Consider the following 20112-nt stretch of genomic DNA (forward strand, 5'->3'; position numbering starts at 1 on the left):
TTTTTATCGCTAAAGTCTTTTTGCAGGTTTCGCATGCCCCAAACTCTCCACAATCTATATTTTTCTCTCCATAACATTTTCATGATTCTTTCATTGTTGTTATCATTATATAGTTTCTGGGAATTTCCCTACTGACAAAAAAAATCGTTATAGTCCAATTTGATAACCATTTCACATTAATATAAACTCAATTTTCCTTCGTTTTTTATTATTTTGCCAGAAATTAAAAAATAATAATAATAATTTACCAAACATATTTTTGTTTTCATCTTATATATATCATGAATGTCGTGTTAAAGACAATGGTATCCTAAATATCTCTACAATTGTATGATATTGTCCATCTTCATCACAAGTCTCACGACTTTGCATTTGATTTTACCTAAAATGTCTCTTAATACCACTAAAGATAATTATCTTCATTTATATATCATAGATCACTCTGTTTCCTAACAAATGTAGAACTTTATTCGGACATATTGAAATCTCAACACGTAAGGGCAAGGTATTTTGCTTCTTGATTCATAAAATGCACATGTTAAAGTTTCAAAAGTATACCACGACTGAAAAAATGTTAAGTTCCAATAAACCTACTAAATGTGCAAACGAAAGTAAAGAAAATGGTGGCACATATTTAAGTTCGATTTGTTATTTTGAATCATAAGCCAACCATTTTCCTAAATTTAGAAGTTCAAATGGGCTAAAATTGTGTACTGAAAAAAAAAAAAAAAGGAAGTTCAGATGGGATATTAATTGAACTGAATTGGTAATAAAAGTTCAAAATCGGAAAGTACCTTCTGTAATAAATAATGGACAACTGCCCAATCTCTATTAATGTTATAAAACGTTATGACCATTAAGATGGCTGTTGAGTAAACATATTAATAAAAATATAATTCAACCCTAATCAGCTAGCTTCATGACTTTTTATCCAAAATAAGTGCCAACTTTCACGTATTGTAGTAAAAAAAATTTAGCTTTTTTTAGAGTATAATTTGACACAATATTAACTTTTTAGTTATGAAAGTTACCATTTTAATATGGATATTTTTAGTGCGTAACAAAAATATTTGTCATATTTGTAAATATAGGAACAACTTTTTGATATTGCATATATATATATGAAAATGATATACTTCACATTAGTCATATCACTGACCAATTTTTTTTTGGTTGAAAATTTTAGTTTAAGTAATATTGTAGTTTTCTTATTGATATATAAGTATATTAGTGATATGCTTCATTTTCGATGTATTGCTTATATAACTGATATACCTAATATGTGGTATATCAATTACACTAAATATATAATTAAATACTTCATAATAGGTATAAAACACTAATAAATTTTCTTTCGATGGAAGATTTTAGTTTAAGCAACATTGTAATGTTCATATTGACATCTCAATAATATATCAGTGATATATTTCATTTTAGATATAACACTTGTATAACTAATGTATGAAGTATATCATTAATATAACTTTTTTTAAAAGGAAGTATATCACTAATATATCTTAATATCTAATATACCTCAATGTGAAGTATACACTAATATCTTGGTATTAGATATACCAATGCGAATGGTATAATCGATCTTTCCTTTTCTTATCATTAGGACCGAGCCTCTATTTTTTGCTATATTCGCAAATCAAAATGCAGTGGCTATGCAATTAACTATTAATTTTTTCCTATATTTGCAAAGTGGCCTTTTAATATCATCATCTAATTATTATAAAACATTGTCTAATTTAAAACATTTATTTTGAATTACAACCCCATAGAAGTGCTAGATGTAAAAGAAGCCAGTGCTGGTTAATATATTATAAAGTTTTTGTTACCATCATTACTAGACTAAATTATATATGATAAATTTTTTAAAATGAAATAAAATCCACTTGCTCATTACGGTGACATACCTACTGGATTGGCCTTTTAGCCCAATATTCAGATGTTCATTTCTAAATTTGGGCTGCAAGTATTGTTTATTCTGTCTCATCATGTGTCCATTTTATTAAGGACGTTCAAATTCAACATCTTATTCTCACAATTGATTAGTTCAATTTAAATATAAAGTTGATTTTTTATTCTCACCATATTTCTTTAACTATTTTTATTAAACTTTCTTGAAATCTTATCTAAAGATTTGCTACCACCCTTTTATTTGACAATAAAAAGAATTACTAATTAAAACTCAAATATGAACTTAGCTCATTAATAAATGAAATCAACTCATGTTCTTGAGGTCGGACCTTCGTACCTCCAATTTTATTGTACTAAAAAAACTAAAACTCAAGTAATTACGAGATCATAGAATAGGTGATCAATATAAATTTTGCCTATCAATGATCCGATCATAGCTCCTCCAAGAAAAATAAAATAATACAATAGAAAAATTATTAAAGAACGTTTGGCTCATGCTTTTAATAATGATCTCGAGATTGAGAAATCAAAGTTTGTGTATAATATGTGTTTGAATGGTGCAAAAGAATGAGTTATATACCAAATTCAATATTTGTGACATAGTCCGCGTTTAAATTCAACATGTAATATAACAGGCGGGTTATTTATAAATCTAGATTTGTAAAAGTTGAAGGCTAATTAAAACTCATATAACAAATACATGGATAATTGATAAACGTTTTTTATAATTCAGTATTACACAAACTTAACTTGTAAGCTAAAGACTATAAAGACAATTATAAACCAAACAAGTCAACGATAAGTTTAATTAACAAGAAATTAGGAAACTTCACGGTCTATTATTAGGCATAAATTAATATTGTGGTTGTTGGAGCCCTCAATATGTATGACGTAGCTAGCTAACTCTATATTGATATCACGCCAGGTGATGAAAAATCTCCTAATAGACGGGAATACAATATAAAACTATTGCCAATTTGTTTAGCTAATAGAATATTGAGTGCTATTCTTTTAGTTTATTGCCATTTTGAATTGGCATATTGTTCAATAAATTGAAAAAGGTATATATTACAATCATTGAAAGGTCGTCATAATTTAAAATTAAAGGAGAGAAGAGAATAATAAAATGGAGATGATGGGTGCATGAAAAGTACCCTTATAACGCCATCCATTTGTACATAAAAAAAGAAAACACCAAGTCAAATTTGTCCTCTTTTTTCTTTTTCCTTTTTTCCATCCATTTCCATTAATTAATTACATCACTTATATAAATACAAAATACTCTTACACTTGAAAAACCCAACTCTAAAAATTTACCAAAAGTAGTTGAAATTAAAATCAATCTCAAATATTTTCACCTCCACTTGGATTCATCCCAAGTTTCACCATCAAATTGGTGTTTCCCAAGCTCCTCATAATCTGTGTCATTCACATCATTTTCTTCATCTTCTTCATTAATTTTCTCATGATCAGCCATATTATTATTCTTTTTGTTGCTCCTCAGGCCATCTTTAAGCCAAGCAACCACTTCTTTCATGCTCGGCCGACTCTCAGCATTCCCATCAGTGCATCTCAAGGCAATACTCACAATAGATTTCAGCTCTTCAATGTTGTAGTTTTCCTTCAAACGTGGATCCACGATGTGATCAAAATCTCCCTTTTGAGCATATGGAGTGACCCACTGAACAATGTCCCGTTTTGTGCCATTTGGAAGCTTTTCCAGTGGCTTTCGAGCACTAACAATCTCTATCAGTAAAATCCCAAAGCTGTACACATCGCAGCTTTCAGCAACCTTTCCCCACATGGCATATTCGGGAGCCAAATAACCTAAAGTCCCTTTAACCCTTGTGGTTAAATGAGAGACCCCATCGGGTATAAGCTTTGCAAAACCAAAATCTGCAACTTTTGCTTCGAAATCCGAGTCCAAGAGAACATTACTTGCCTTTATATCTCTGTGTATTATGTGAGGTCTAGCCTCGTGATGCAAGTACCTTCACAGCAGAGACAACATTCAGAAAAAAACAATTTATTATACAAAAATCAATTCAAATTCAAATTTGTGAGGTCTAATAAACAAATTTTGAGAGGATATCACAAATTTTCCTCTCATTTTCCCTTGTTGAGTTTTGTGCAATTTTCTGAACCAAGTGAGGAGAGAGGAAATTAAGCAAAAGCATCTGGGAAAATATACTAATTGGGAATGAAATCATGTATAGTGGAACTCATTCATTTGTTTTAGTACCATGTTAAACTATATCACTAAATCTTACACTTATTAAACTGATAGATTAAGGTATATTTAATCAAATTAATATTCTTTAACACTTACGATAAACCTTCGGCCGCCCCGATGGCTATGTTCACTCTTCGTTGCCAATCTAACAGAAGTTGGTTAGTTAATTGGCCATGCAAATGGGAAAGTAAGCTATGGTTTGGCATATAATCATATACAATAAGTCTTTCATCTCCACCAGCGTAGAATCCCCTCAAACCCAACAGATTTTCATGTCTAACCCTAGCCAGAATCTCCACTTCAACTGCAAACTCCATCTCCGCCTTTGCAGTCATCGCCTTAAGTCGTTTCACTGCTATCTGTAAAATAACAATATCATCATATTAAATCACCACTAAACTTGAAAGCTTAAAATGAGTAGATTAGGTTAGTTAAAAGAGATTGAATAGGAAATTTACCTCAACGCCTTTGCTTGTTCGACCCCAATAAACACTTCCAAATCCTCCCTCGCCAATTTTGTTCTCTTTGCTGAAGTTATTTGTGGCTTGAAGCAGCTCCTTGAGAGTGTAGATTTCCCATGGATAATCCTTGTTGTCTCTGAAACTAACAAAAAGGGAACAAAAGAAAAAAAGTTAAGTCTATTGTTAAACACATCAAAATTATATGAATTTTCCTTCGATGATACCATAATATATACCTGATCTCTGGTTTATTTTGCTGGCTTCCAATGCAACCGAAGCAGCTCCAAACCATATTTCTACAAACAGAAAAATAGAAAGGCAAAGAAACTAAGCTGGCAGGGAAAGTGGGTTTCCTAATAAAACATCCAAGTTCGCAAGAAAGGGCGAATTTTGAACATTCAAACATATAATTTCTGAGATTTCAAAGCAAAAAGGAGGAGTCTTTATGTTGAAGACAAAATGCAGCGCCTTGGAAGTCAAGGGAAATTTGTTAACAAACATATAATTAATTTAAGATAGGTTCCCATTTTTATGTATTTTAGTCCTTGTTTATTAGCTCTTGTCGAGCTGTAGTTTTCATTGGAAATGTCAAATTTTGTGACCCTTTTTTTAAAAGCTATTAGAAAGAATATTTTGGACATCATTCTGCTTCATAATACTAAAATAATTAGGCATATATTTAACGGTACATAAGTGGTGATGTGATCCCTTATTTTATTGGGGAGTGACGCCATTGTGCTGCACTTTGATAATAGGAAATTGATATAATATCTTCACGATTTGAAGATTCTAATATAACTGTTTCATACACACTTTTCTTAGCTAACTGATAGATATATGTAGTTTATGATTTGCCATTGAATAATATTTCACAGGCATCATATTTAATGCAACTCAATTAAAAAAGAAGAAAAAAAAAAGGTTAATTCTGACAAAAAAATGCCCAACCAATGGCGATAAATTTCTCGTATATATCTATCAAATAGATGGTCAAAAAGTCAATATATATATTGTTAGAAAAATGTAGCCAAAACAGGAAGAGGGAGCTGCCAGCAGCCACTGGCTGAGGGCACAGCATCGTGGAGCTGTTGGAAGTCACTAAACAAAGGCAAAAATGTAAGGTGTTTTAACAAAATTGGGTATTTCAAAGTTGGTAATCTTTGAAAAATTATAAAATAAATCTTTTATAAATCTTTTTTTCAAATGTTAACTCAACTTTCAATAAATGTCGAAATAAGTTCTCCAAAAGCTTTCTCAAAAGTTCAGTTAAACTTAAAAATTCATATTTTTTCAAAGGTTGAATTAAGCTTCAAATAATATTTTTCAAAGGTAGCAAGGTTTCAATAATTATCAAGTTAGTTGTCCATAATTCATTATTGTCAAATATTTTTTCGAAGATTTTTATTATTTTTTTTAGTTTTTTTTATTATTTAAGAATCATAATACTATTCTCAATCATTTTTAATCTTTAAACAAGATTCTTTATATTAAAATTCGTAAATGCGTAGAAATAATAGCATTTGAAATTAGTATTAAAATAATATTAAATTATGTTCAGAAAGATTAAATTACTTTTTCAAGTTAAAATTTATAACTTATAAATTATATTCAACCCAACCAAATATTATACACTATACCAACTTTCTAAAACTAATTCAATTAATACAAATACTTCAACATGTTAAAACCAAAAAAAAACATATATATTCACATTTTTTTTATTATACCTAGATTTCTAACCTTATTTTAAGACTTTTTACACATCATAGCTCAACCATCATTATTTTTTGAAATCCATGCAATTTTTTAATTCAAGAATTTGATATTAACATTTTTGTGTTGAATCTTGAAGATCCAAACCATCAGGAGATTTATTTGAATTATCTAAATCTCTTCGGACTAATATCATTAAACGAAGTATTTAAAGAAGAATTTTCAGCATCTGATAGCAATATCAATGCAGATTAAGAGCAAATCTGATATGCCAAATTATCTCAAAATTCTGATAAGCAAGCCGCTCATTAAAGTTGTACAATTTATCAAATTCGAATGTTGCAAAAATGAAAAACTAATAAAATTCAGCAACAAACTATTTATGAGTTATTTCTGATTTTATTGTTGTTTGCTCATAAGAGCTTCAGCCAGCGAGTATCTTTCATGTTCAAAACTGGTCATAAAATCTTATCTTATTTTTCTTTCTTTCTTGGGGTGTGGGGATTTGGTGCAAAAGTGTGAATATGAACACTTCTAATTCCTGTTTACAACTTTTTTTTTTCTTTGTACCAGTGAATTTGATTTTTCTTTTTCCTTTTTCTTTTGTAATTTACAAAAAAAAAAAAAAAAAACCACAGAGAATACTAAAAAAACTTTTACAAAATTTTAAATAAAAATTTCATTTCAAAAAATTTTATATTTTAATTTCCAAGAAAATAAAATTCAGGCAGCGGGACGGGCCCACTCGGTAGTCGGTATGCGACTTCATTTTTTCAATTGTTGAATTTTATTACTATTTCTCTTGTTCCATTGTTCGCCAGCTGGCAGCTTAAAAAGTTCAGCAAAGTTGAACGAGTATACGTATGTACAAATTCAAATATAAAGTGTATTAGTTTTTTAGCATATTAAATTAAGTTTATCAAACGTTTGAATTATTTGCAAGAAGATAATAAAAATTCAATGTAGATAATCATGTGTGATATAAAGTTTCAATAGTTGATATGTGAATTTAGAGTATGTTTTCATACTTTAGTGACTTCTTTAGAAATGCAACGGCATAATCAAATTATCAGTACATTTTAGAAGTGGCAAAAAAAAAAAAAAAGGTCTATTTACAAAAATTTAGATCAACCTCCTAAAAGTTGAGGATGAAAATATTATTTTATTAACTATTAGTCCAAATGAGCTGTCCATGGAGGACAATGAAACGAATGTTTTAATAATTGTTTTATATTTTTATTTTGATGAAAAAAACAGAATAACATATAAAAAGTAGTTCACATCAAATGGGAACAATTGATTGAATCTTGCTCTCTCCAATTATATATATATATATAAATTACATAAAAAAGTTATTTTTTCAAAATAAATTATGGAAGTTTATTATGTTATAATTAATATTTAAAATACTCCATGTATTTTATAACTTATAAGCATAAATGGCAAGACAATATTATCATTTGTGTTTTTAAAATTTTTTAAATGAGAATAACAACAAATAAACGAAAATTTGTTATTTATAAAGTCCTTATATAGTTCTTAAGAACTTTTTCTTAAATATTAGAAACCTTAAAACGCTCATAATTATATTATTTTGATATTTCATCTATCACATTGAACAATTCTAACCATTTCCCATTCTTTAATTTAATTCAAATTAAAAAAAAAAAACTCCTTAAAATATATTCTAAGAAACAAAGTTTCTAAGTTGATGTCACTTTTTTTTTAATATTGTTGATTCAAATATAGGATTAATAATTAAGATAATTATTTTGTGTTTTTTGACAGTGATAATTATTTTGTTAACGTAATTAATTAAAGGTACGAAACAAAAAGTAATGTTTAAAATCTTTTATTCCTATTTATCACTTTGATTTGATTTTGTACTTTTGCCGTTATCATTTTTTCTGTTTGAAGGTGACATGATTGTAGACAATATATATGAATTTTAGTTTTATGTTTCTTTAAGGCAAAATAAATTAGGTTTGAATTTTTTTATAATTAAATTTTTTTATTAGTATTATCAAAACTTACGTATTATTACGTTTTTTTTTTCCAAAAAAGAACTTGTCATTGTTTCTATAACTATTTCATAAAAAAAACAAATTTAAAGTAATAGACATGTTTGTAGTGTTTCTTAGGGTATTAGTTTTTATAAATTATCTTATTTTCATTTGTAAAAAGAAAATATAAAAACATAAATCTTTAAATTACAAGTTCTTTCTCTCAAATTCCACCCATGCTGACTAACGACTAAAGATAAAGATCTTCAACTAGACTATATACGTTAATTTTTCAACTAAAGAGTAAATTGTTATGTTATTTTTATCTATATATATATCTTGTTTTAAATTATAAATCTTTATTTCAATATCCAAAAATCGAACTAACTTTTAAAATAGAGTTTATAGAAATATTCATTATTTCAAACCTCACAAGATATACTAAATTATTTAACACAAAACGAAAAATTGTAGCAATGTAATTTATTAATGCATCGTATTATTCTTTTATGTTATAATACATTTAAATACTAATTTTCAATATAAGTTTTAATAATATATATATATATATATATATTATTTATTGATTTTAGGGGATAATATATATTTTAAAACAATATAAAAAAAGGATTACTTTTTTGAGTTTATTTGAAAAAATATATTATATAAGTAAACTTTAAAAAAAGACAAAAAAAGAAAACGTTTTTCTAATATGGAAAAGAATAAAAAAAATCTCTGATTTTTTTTTTCTGAAATTAATCTCTGATTGTATAAGTAAATCTCTGAAATTACGGAAGAAAGTAACTGGAATTAATTAGCCGTTAAATCATCGTCGCCTCTTGCTTGGTCAACAAGTCGTGTGCCAGTCAGCGAAACCGCCGCTTCCCTCGCCGGCCGCCGGTTGCCAACAGATCGTTGGCTGTCACGTTAATTGCATTTGTTCAACGGTAAAATTATATTCTCCCTCAAACCCTCACACTCTCGCCCTCTTCTCACAATAACAGAGTTCAATTTACTTCTTCTCACAATAACCCTCAAACCCTCACACTTGCATTTAATCGAGGGTTTGAGATGTGAGGGTTTGAGGGTTTGATCGACTATCAAACCCTCGATCCCTCTCGATCAAACCGTCGATCAAATCCCTCACACTTATACTATTCTTCTTCGCCCTTATTCTCAGAATAACAGAGTTGAATCCTCTGGCCTTCCGAGAGTTCAGATTGTTGCCAGGCACTGTTGGCTGGTTTTTCTTCCCCATCGATGAAAAGGCTTCCGAATGAGATCCCTATGGCCAAACAAAATAAGGAGAAACTGAGATTTTGTGGAAAACAGAGCATTTTCATTTATGAATAGAGGAATCGTACAAGAGAGAAGTGTACCAGAGAAGAGACGAAGAGAGTTGCGGGTTTAAAAGATTGGAGACATGGAAGGCGTTTGGAGCTTGGGTGAGTCGCATGGATATGGAAAATTTTGGAACTGGTAAATGATGAAGAAGGGAGGGAGAGGAACAGGGAGTGACAGAGAACAATCGGGGTATAAATCTTACTCTGTAACTCTCTCTCTAGATATAAGCTACTATTTTATGCTTTTAATTAGAACCTTAATGGCTTCCTTTAATTTGAAAAAATCTTGAAATGTTTCCATGTTGATCATGCAGTTAAGTAATGGGAATTTTTTCTGTGAGATAAAGTAATGAAATTTTAGACAATGCCATGTGATTTATTTCAATTCTAAAATTAATTATCGATTTGTCGACAATTAGGCAACTTTTAAACCAAAATCTTGATAATAATGTGCATTTTACAAGTTTTACTATTTGTATATTGATTGAAACTAACTATGAGACTATTTATTAAATTCATGTATTTATCTTTTTTTTTAAAGTAAATTAATGTATTTATTTATTTTTAGAAAAAGTAAATTCATGTGTTTATCAGTCCTCCTGTCCATTTATAATACATTTCCTTTTATGTAGACAATTTCCGTTGCTTTGTGCTGAGGATTTCAACATGTGTGCGGCCTAGTTCTCACTTGAATTTCATTTTTGATTTGTTGTAGTCCTAATAAGGTAAGGTTCCCATACCAAATCTTTATAAATATTTCAATATTTTGTTTAAATTTGACGGCCTTTATTTTTAATCTTTTATAAATATATAATTTTTATTGTATCTTTGTTTTTATTTTTTGATGTTCTTTGTGCTACTGTTGTTATGTTTAAGTTAAAATATTTAATCACAATAATTTATTGTTGTGATGTTATTTGTGCTATTCAATTTTGTTTATGAAAAAAGTGATTCAATAATATCTTTAATCTGTTTTGGTAGTTAGGAACAAAACATTAATATAACTGTTTTGATAGTTAGGAACAGAACATTAAATCTTAATTTTTATTTTTCATTAGAAACAAAGTGATCTCCGTCATGTATGAGGAATTTAAGAAGACAAAAGGAATTCACAAGTAAATAGGAGGCTATAGTGGGTGCTGACTGCTGACAAACTATTTGGTCTTTTAAGAATGTTTAAAGATTATTAAAAGAAATTGAAGATAAAATGGGGGAACACATCTGTGAGAGTCCTAATAGGGGTACAGGGAGTATTGTTAGTATGTTAGGGAAGGGGCAATAGGGTAATTAGTTTGGATTGGTTATAAATAAGAGTAGTAGGGGAGAAGGAGAATATCTTGGAGAATAGTTTTGTGTAAAGAACTTGGGAGAGTTCTTGGGAGAGAGATAGCCCTCTCGAAAGGCTATCGATATTGTAGTTTATCTTTTGAATTGTAATATAGTTATCTTGTTAGGTTCTTGTATTCGGGTACCTAACAAATCATGGAAAAAGGAAGATCAATCATATGTCAAGAGTTTAAATGTGGGATGTTATATGGAGTTCTATTACTTTGTGGACAAGTGGCGGAGAGGTAATAGTACCGATTTCTACCTAGGTTTAAGCTACTTGATAAGTTTAGAAGGAACAATTGAAGAAGGGGATTAACAATAATAGGTTTGAGAGAATTTTAGACGATGGAAATTCTACAATATTAAACTGGTGCTAGAATAATTGATATTTTTGCCTTTAAGAATGAAATGAATAGGGCAACATTAAAAGATTATGTACTTAAAAAGGAAAAAGCACATGTACTGTGGTGGAAGGCCTATGTATTGTACTTGAAGAATTCTCAGAGAAGTTGATTTTGGAATAAGTTGGACGTATGCCACAAAAAGCTTGAAAATGTTTTAGATTTGTGGCAGAAGTTAGGCCATTGTGAATCAATTCCATTTTTCATCATAGTTGAAAATTTTTATTGGACACAGTTTATTCAAATTAGAGATCCATCCATTGGTATATATGATTTTACTAAAATTTGAACAAATGGTTGAAGTAACTCATAAGTCTCTAGGGATGTCGAAAAGAGGTTTGAGGAAAATTTTAAACATCGGAAGCATTAGATTATGGATAAGAGAGCTATTATTGCCAGTGAAAAGTTGGATTTTACTGTTCAACAAGGAATATAAGGACAATATTATAGAGTTTGATGGCATTAAAGCAGGGAGAAAGAAACTTTCTTAGGATTAATGAATGAGATGAGTCCACAACTTTATTTCTAAAGAGTTGTTATTTTGAGAAGAGGATAAAGAATTTTTGTTATTTGGACTAGACATAATGATTGAGATGCCAAGTATTAATGTTTATTTTGGGGCTAGTGAGGAGAAAAGATTGCAAGTACGGACAAAGTGGATGAAGTATTAAGATGATTGGATAAAGATAGTTTTTTCGTTTTGAATTGAAGAATGAAATGAGAAGATAACATATGTGATTATGTGTCTAAAAAGGAAAAAGGTAAATGAATATGGTGGAAGGACCAAATTTATAAATCAAAACGGAAGAATGAAGATTTTTGTAGAAGTTGATTTTTAAATAAGATGGCATAAGGCCGTAGGAAGCTTGGAAATGTTTTAGATTTGTGGGGAAGGTTGAGACAATTGTAAATCACGTCCATTTGATTGTTGTAGTTGAAGATTTTCCTTGGGCACAAAATTTCTTCAACCTTCAAATTGGAGATCCACCAGTATATGACTTTTAGTTTTACAAAATTTTGGATAAGTGATGGAGAAGCTCATGTCTAAAAGGAACAATTAGAGGCTATTGTTGGTTGAGAATAGTGGGGCTATTGATGGATAAAGGATAATATCTTGGATTTATAATGATTTTTTTTTTGTTTTGCATTTAAGGAGGAGAAATATACTTTACTGAGATAAAATAATTCTGGATTATCGAATAAGGTGAAACCCACAAATTTCTGTGAAGAGTTATTGGTTTGAGAAGATGATAGGAATTTTTCTTTAATTGGATTGGAAAAAATGATAGCTTTGTTTCGAGTGTAGAGAAGAAAATGGTTGTAAAGATTGGCGTGGTGGGGTTGTAGGATGATTGGACAAAGATACTGTCTTAGAATCATTGACATTTTTCATTGAAGAGTGAAATGGAAAGACAATATTAAAGATTATTTGCTTAAAGTTAAAAAAGCTACATGTATTGTGGCTGAAGGACTATATATTGGAATAGATTAATTTAAATTGAAGGATGAAATATGCAATTAAATGCTTGATGATGTTCTAGATTTGTTGAAAAAGTTGAGACAATTGTGAATCACTACTAATTTGGTCATCATAGTTGAGGATTTTTCTAGGACACAAAGTTTATTCAAAGTTAAGATTCTCATTGGTAAATGATTTTTAGTTTTACAAAATTATGCACTAGTCGTGGAGAAATTCTTAATTCTAAAGGACAACTGAAGGATGAGGAAGAAGAAGAGGATATCTTTAAACAGCTACAGTTGCCAAAGGAAAGCTGGATTGTATTAGTCATTGAGATGAATGAAGACAATATTTTGGATTTGTTGGAGGGAGAAAGATACTTTGCTGAGAAAAAGAATTTAGGATAAGAATCTTCATTATTTGATTGGGAGATAATAATTGAGCTACTAGGTACTAGAGTATGTTTAGGGTGAGTGAGGACACAAGACTGTAAAGATTGGCAAAGTGAATAAACTAGGAGACAAGGCTGCTGTAAAGATTGGCAAAGTGGATAAACTAGGACGCAAGGCCGTAAAGATTGGCAAAGTGGATAACTATTGTGATTTTCAGTTTTAGAAGTTTTTGGAGAAGTGGCTCGAGGGAATTTTAAACAACGCAGCCACAAGAATAAAATATGGAAATTTGAGCTATCGGTAGATAAGAACTTTTGTTCTTTGAGTTTAGGATAATGATTGAGGTAGCATAAAGGTTTTATTTTGGGCTCCTGACAATAAGTTATGTCAAGATTAACAAAGTGAATGAAGTATTAAGATTCATTAGACAAAGATATTCTCTTAGATTGATGATCGTTTGGCTCAGAAGAATTAAATTAGAAGAATACAATGGAGATTACGACTTCTAAAGGAAAATGATAAATGTAGGATGGTGGATGGATGACTATGTATTAAAACACATATTATAATGGAAAAGTGAAGAATTCTTGGGAAAGTTAATTTGGGAATAAGATATTTGGAACGTTTTCTAGATTTCAGTGAAAAGTTAAAGGCATTTGTGTATGACTTCATTTGATCGTCGTAGTTAAGGATTTTTATTGTACACAAGTTTCGATGAAATTGGAGATCGAACTTATATGTGATTTTGAGTTTTACAAGTTTTTCGGTAAGTGGGTGGAGCATAAGTAAAAATGGAATATGTGAGAGAATGATGGAAAGTGGCTTGAGGGAATTTTAAACAATGCGAGGGCTAGAATAAAAGATGGGAATTGGTGCTAGAAGTGGATAAAGTTTTTGTTCTTTGTGTTCAAGATAATGGTTGAGGTAGCATCAACAAGGTTCATTTTGAGCTAGTGACAAAAAGGTCCGGTCAATATTAGCAATGTGGATGAACTATGAAGATAATTGGACAAATATGTGTTCTTGATTGTTGATGGTTTGCTTTGGAAGAATTCATTGAGATGAATGCAATAAAGATATGCACGTTAAAAGGAAAAAGACAAATGTTGTGCAATGGATGGACGATTGTGTATTGGAACACATACTAAAACGGAAAAGTGAAGAATTCGTTGGAAAATTAATTTGGGAATTGGATGGATTTAAAGTTTTGAATATCTTCTAGATTTAAGTGGAAAGTTCTATTTGTTTGGTTGTCGTAGTTAAGTATTTTTGTTGGACAGACGATTTGATGATATTTCAGATCTAATTAGTATGTGATTTTGAGTTTTATAGTTTTTGGACAAGTGGCTTGAAGGAATTTTAAACAACGCTAGCACAGGAATAAAATTTGGAAATTTGAGCTATTAGTAGATAAGAATTTTTGTTCTTTGAGTTCAGGATAATGATTCAGATAGCACCAAGGTTTCATTTTGGGCTAATGGCCATAAATTGTTTCAAGATTAACAAAGTGGATGAACTATTAAAATTCATTAGACAATGATATTCTCTTAGATTGTTGATGGTTTGTCTCATAGGAATTGAATGATAAGAATACATTGGAGATTAAGACTTCTAAAGGAAAAAGATAAAATGTAGGATGGTGGATGGACGACAATGTATTAGAACACATTAAAATGGAAAAGTGAAGCATTCTTGGGAAAGTTAATTTGGGAATAAGATATTTGAAAATATAATCATAGAGTATAATTCATTAAATAAAATATAATCTTCGGTATGGTATAAATTTATTTGATGTAAAAGTCTAAATTATTAGTTAAAATATATATATATATATATAATATGTTATAAAAAAAATAGAAAATATTTTTTAAAAAAAAAACCATGATCTGCCACTCATGAGACTCGGAACATGAACTAGAGGCATGTGCCTGCACCAACCGGGCCAAAAGTCTTTAAATACAAATTTGTTATTTATACTGTTGGTTAGAAATCACATTTGATTCCTATATTCTCATTAAAGTAATGCTTTAATCTTCTTGAACTAATTCTCTAATTTAGAATCGGTTATAATTTAGTTATTGTCGTTAAACATTAAGTTAAATTTAATCGAATTTTAAGAAGGGTGTCAACAATGGGTCGGTTTAAGATCGGGCCGGTCCATCCCCATCCTTTCGACCTCTCTATGTAGAGCGGGCTGTTCTTGTGCGATCTGACCAAGGTGTCGATGTAGGGGAGATGGATCGAAGACATGGTTGCATTTGGGCAACAATTGGAGACTCGTCTTGAAATTAATATGTGGTGGTGAGGACTAGTCCTTCACCACTTTCGGTTAGGCTCGCTGTTTTTTCAAGGAAAGAAGTGTGTTCTTGAAATTTTACAGAGAGACTCAAAGTGTGGAAACAGAAATTTAATTTAATTTTTTTAAATTAAAATTTTAACCAAGAATCAAGAGTCAAGAAATGCAAATGGAAAAAAGAAACTACATTTTGCAGTTTCTAAAATTAGCCACTATTTTGGGTGACCAAAGATGCATTGTTCTCGAAAAATGCAAAAATAGAAACGTTACAAAACGAGTACTTGGATTCTCTTAAAAACTTTACAAAAACTTTACAAAGTGTAGCAAATTTAATGTCTGGTACAAAATTGTTAAAATTTAGACAAAAAATGACGTTATTTGGCTTTTTTTTTTAATTATACATTATAGTTGGTTTTTTTCGCTTAAAAAATTTATTTAAGGGTGCATTTTGTGCATTAGTTATCAAACTTGTGGGGTGTCTTTTTTCTTTCCTCTTTCTAAATTAATGCGTGAATCGGTAGAAATTGAATAGAAACCTAAAAATTATGGCACTTAATTTAAATTCGTTAAAATAAATATTATTTTCAATATAAACAAAATTTAAACTAAAAATTTTATTTAATGGTGCATTTTGTGCATTAGTTATCAAACTTAATTTTTTTATTAAATTAGTAAGATTTTGTGGGGTGTCTTTTTTTTTTCCTCTTTCCAAATTAATGGGTGAATTGATAGAAATTGAATAGAAACCTAAAAATTATGGCACTTAATTTAAATTCATTAAAATAAATATTATTTTTCAATATAAAAAACAAATTTTAAAAACAAATCAAGTCACATATAAGAATCGAACACATGACGTGGTTATGGAAGCGTCATAATGGGGTGGCGAGGCAGCCAACGGACCTCGAGATGGTTTGCACGCAGCATAACAACGAGAAATTATTTAATCTAGATTTTAGGGGCACAGCCTCTTCAGCCAAGTGTGATGGATTTTTCAGAGACGAAAAGAGAGAGAAAATGGGCTCTCCCAAATACATGTAATAAAGCAACAAAGTTTCAATTCCCAAGATTTGCAGACCTGGTTCTCCTTTCTTTTTCTAGCTTTACATTTTATTATTTTCTATTACCATTTTTTTTAGTACAATCCCAGATATGTTTCTGCTCACCAACTCTTTGGGTCCTAGCTGATCTTACAATCAAGTGCAGTTGATATTTGTCTCTATGTCTCTGCAATCAAAAAGTTCTTTTTCACTGGATAAAAATACTTAGAAAGAAAAAGAAAATACCGTCATTGATCTTAAAGGTCACCCAAATAAATTTTAGATTTTTAGATTTAGAATTCTATTACATTGTAAGGTCCCTTTAGCTGGATCTTATTTTTGGACCGGTTGCGATCTTTAATAAACTTCTACGTATAATTCAACCAACAAAAGACTCGATCAAAGCATAAGAATAAGAATGTCCTAATCATACCATGAAAATACTAAAACCTAGCCATAAAGCAATCCAATCTGATGTTTTTTATGTTCTGTGGAAGGGTGTGTACATTTTGTGTTAATTTTTATTTGCATGTTTATTCATGAATTTTTTTTAAGGAATCTGGGAACGTCACAAAGAACATAACCATCTGTCCACGGTTCAGACAAAAACAGATTAAACTAATCTGGCTATAAGAACATATATGCATCAATCTAAAAACAGCAAGTGAAAGAGATCATGTCTGAAGCTTAATGTGTTGGAATTTTCTAGCTAATGGCATGATAAGTGCAATGATTTCCTTATATTAACATAAAAAATGACAAGAATCTAAAAAAACACAAATGGAGATTTTAGTGACTTAAATTATCAGAATTTTTAAAAAGATGTTTATGACTTTGCCTCTTTGAGAGAACATTGTTTATTTCTAATTACAAATTTGTTTATCCAGAACTTTTTCTTGTATATACAACTTATATTCTTGGAGTATGCTATATGTCTTCAACCATACCCTTTATAATCTAATTCCTTTTTAATTGCAAAGAAATCTCTCAAGATTTAAGACCTTAATTATATTAATGAGCAATTAAAGGCGCAAATTTGCTTAAATTCAAACGGATAAAAGGAAAATAGAAGAGAGAGAGAGAGAGAGAGAGAGAGAGAGAGAGCATTAAGCACCAAATGACCCAAAATTGCAAACTTGATATAGCTTTCGTTGCAGTTCAAGTATATCAATTCTCCTTGAAACATCAACCTGAGAAATCAAAACAAAGCAAAACAATAAGAAAATCAACCTCTAAAAATTGGTGAAAAAAAAATAGTTAAAAACCTCTACAAAACGATCAGAATCAAGCCACCTTTGACTGAATGGTGTGAAACATTCTACCATTTACTTTGGTAGAAGCACAACTTTGAACATGAGTACTTTGTTGAAGCAGAACTCTCATCACTCCCGAAAGTTTCAATTTTTCCTCTCTAAAGCAACAGCTTATCACAATCTCCAATCCACCAGAATATGGATTAATCACAACACAACTCGAGGAACTTTCATTATTCTGGTAACCCAAAGAATCCAAATACACCCTCTTTAATGCATCTCTTTTGATATGAAGCTCACTGATTTTCCCTTTTAAGTGTTCAATGTAACGAACAGCCTCGTTAACGAGATCGGCCCTCGAACGCCTACCCTATAATTACATAAATCAGAAAAAGAAACAAAGGGAATTCAAAGTTTAAAAAAATAAAAGAAGGGAAAAAGGATAATGGATTTTTTTTCTTCTTCTGACTTTTATGAATTCAAGAGGAAGCAAAGATCGAAGGTTGGTGAGAAGAGAGGCCATTTGTTTCCTTCTTTCACGTTCGAGATCTCTATGCATAATCTTCCTGTCCTGATCATCAGTCCTCCCCACATTTTCGGAATTTGACACCAAATTTTGGTGGGTTGTAAAATCACAGCTGCTTCCTTCTGGTGCTGAAAATTCATAAAATTGATTGAAAGGAAACATTTGGACGGAGCTGAAATATTGAAATTAGGACAGTAATTAAGTTTGTAAGAGAGGATGGAAATTGGGTCAATTAGGGTTTTGAGTGAAAAACGTGACCTCAAAAGCAACCTTAAAAGCTTCAATTGTTGACAATATAATTGTTCACATATCGGGTGGCCCTCCACCTGCCGCCGTGGTGTCCCAAATTGGTGCCGATTGGACCTTAAGATTATGACAGGAGAAAGAATCCGAATTGATTGTCACATACGCTACTGAATTGAGTGGGACCAATTTTTGTTATTTTTTCAAAAAAAAAAAAACAAAATCTATGTTAACAATTACAGGTGGTGGTGAGGACAAAGTTGTTGGGAGTCAAATATTTTCCTTCCCGTAAAAATGTATTTGTAATGGAATGAGGGTTTCTTTTAAAAATTATTGTAGTTATCAAAATGTAATAACCATTATTCTGGCAAATAATATATGTCAAACTATTTTTAGACTACTGGGGTTGATAAATCTTAAATTTACAATCTTATTATCTAGGATCAACAAGCCTAGATATATTAAAAATATAAATTTGGTTCCTCACTCTCAAACTTGTGACCCAAGTGATTTCTCAAAAAATTATGTGAATTAATGAATGCTTAAAGTAGATTTTTACTTTGTTTTTAAGGTGATATGTGATATGTCCACATTAAATTTAAAACAAAACATAATCTTACTTGCAAAATATCACATATCAAAACTAAACTATATTTGTTTTGAACTAAGGGTGAGCAGTAACAGTACATGTATAAACGTCAAAATTAACCAGTTAAGTTACGGTTAGATTCGCATTTAAATATAAGTGATTCAAATATATTAACTCATACGAGTCACTAATTTGGTACTTTATTTATTCTTTTTTCTTTTTGACTTTTAGTTGTTTGTTTTCCTCTTTCAACTTTATGTAAAAATAAAATTTGATTCTTACCTTCAAGCCAGCGATTGTTTTATTATTATAAGGAGCAGGAATAGGAATAGGATTATTACATGTTCACACGATTAAATAAATTAAACGAGAGCCGCAATATGATCAGTATCAAAACAAATTAAAGATCTCGAAAAGACCAATATATTCATATAATAAATTAATGAAATTTATATAGGTAATAACAAACTCAAAACACTCTGCACTTATAACGAAACTTTCATTTAATTAGTAACGATTCTGATTCTGTTTTTTTTTCCCTTTTCCTTTCAAATTATGCTTACAGAAATTGAAAATCATTTTTAATTTTTATGTTAGTTTTACTTCTTCAAAATGTTTTTTTATATATATATATATATTATTTTAGAAATATACTTGAAATCTTATTTGGATGGTTACAAAGAAATTCAGGTTTGTCAAGATTTTAATTGTGAAGCACAATATTCAAATATCTGTGAGCTTAGATATTATAATTTCAAGCTCCATAAATTAATCTAGGCTTAATAAAACCGTTAAACATGAACTTCAATGGCTGTAGATTCAAATTAATATATATTAATATTAACCCTCTCGAGATAAAATTTTGGGGGAGACAATTGATCATCATAGAAAGATATTCTTTTTTTCAG

General features: G+C 29.9%; 2 protein-coding genes across 2 annotated transcripts; both read right to left on the reverse strand.

Annotated features, from left to right (window-relative positions):
• Positions 1-3163: 3163 nt before the first annotated feature.
• LOC111011676 (PTI1-like tyrosine-protein kinase At3g15890) lies at positions 3164-5046 on the reverse strand. The gene is made up of 4 exons (XM_022285534.2): positions 4854-5046; positions 4615-4759; positions 4253-4515; positions 3164-3914 (listed from the first exon to the last, which is right to left on the reverse strand). Exons 1-4 carry the CDS (start codon positions 5021-5023, stop codon positions 3278-3280), a joined length of 1215 nt encoding a protein of 404 aa, XP_022141226.1. The 5' UTR covers positions 5024-5046; the 3' UTR covers positions 3164-3277.
• An 11482-nt stretch (positions 5047-16528) lies between these two features.
• LOC111011678 (transcription factor bHLH36-like) lies at positions 16529-18611 on the reverse strand. The gene is made up of 4 exons (XM_022285538.2): positions 18316-18611; positions 17887-18216; positions 17708-17783; positions 16529-16780 (listed from the first exon to the last, which is right to left on the reverse strand). The coding sequence occupies exons 1-4, from the start codon at positions 18532-18534 to the stop codon at positions 16773-16775; spliced, it is 633 nt and encodes a 210-aa protein (XP_022141230.1). The 5' UTR covers positions 18535-18611; the 3' UTR covers positions 16529-16772.
• Between the last annotated feature and the right edge of the window lie 1501 nt (positions 18612-20112).

Source organism: Momordica charantia (genome assembly GCF_013281855.1).
Source record: "Momordica charantia cultivar OHB3-1 chromosome 10 unlocalized genomic scaffold, Mcharantia_2.0 BLBB01000010.1, whole genome shotgun sequence".
In the NCBI taxonomy this organism is placed as follows: Eukaryota; Viridiplantae; Streptophyta; class Magnoliopsida; order Cucurbitales; family Cucurbitaceae; genus Momordica; species Momordica charantia.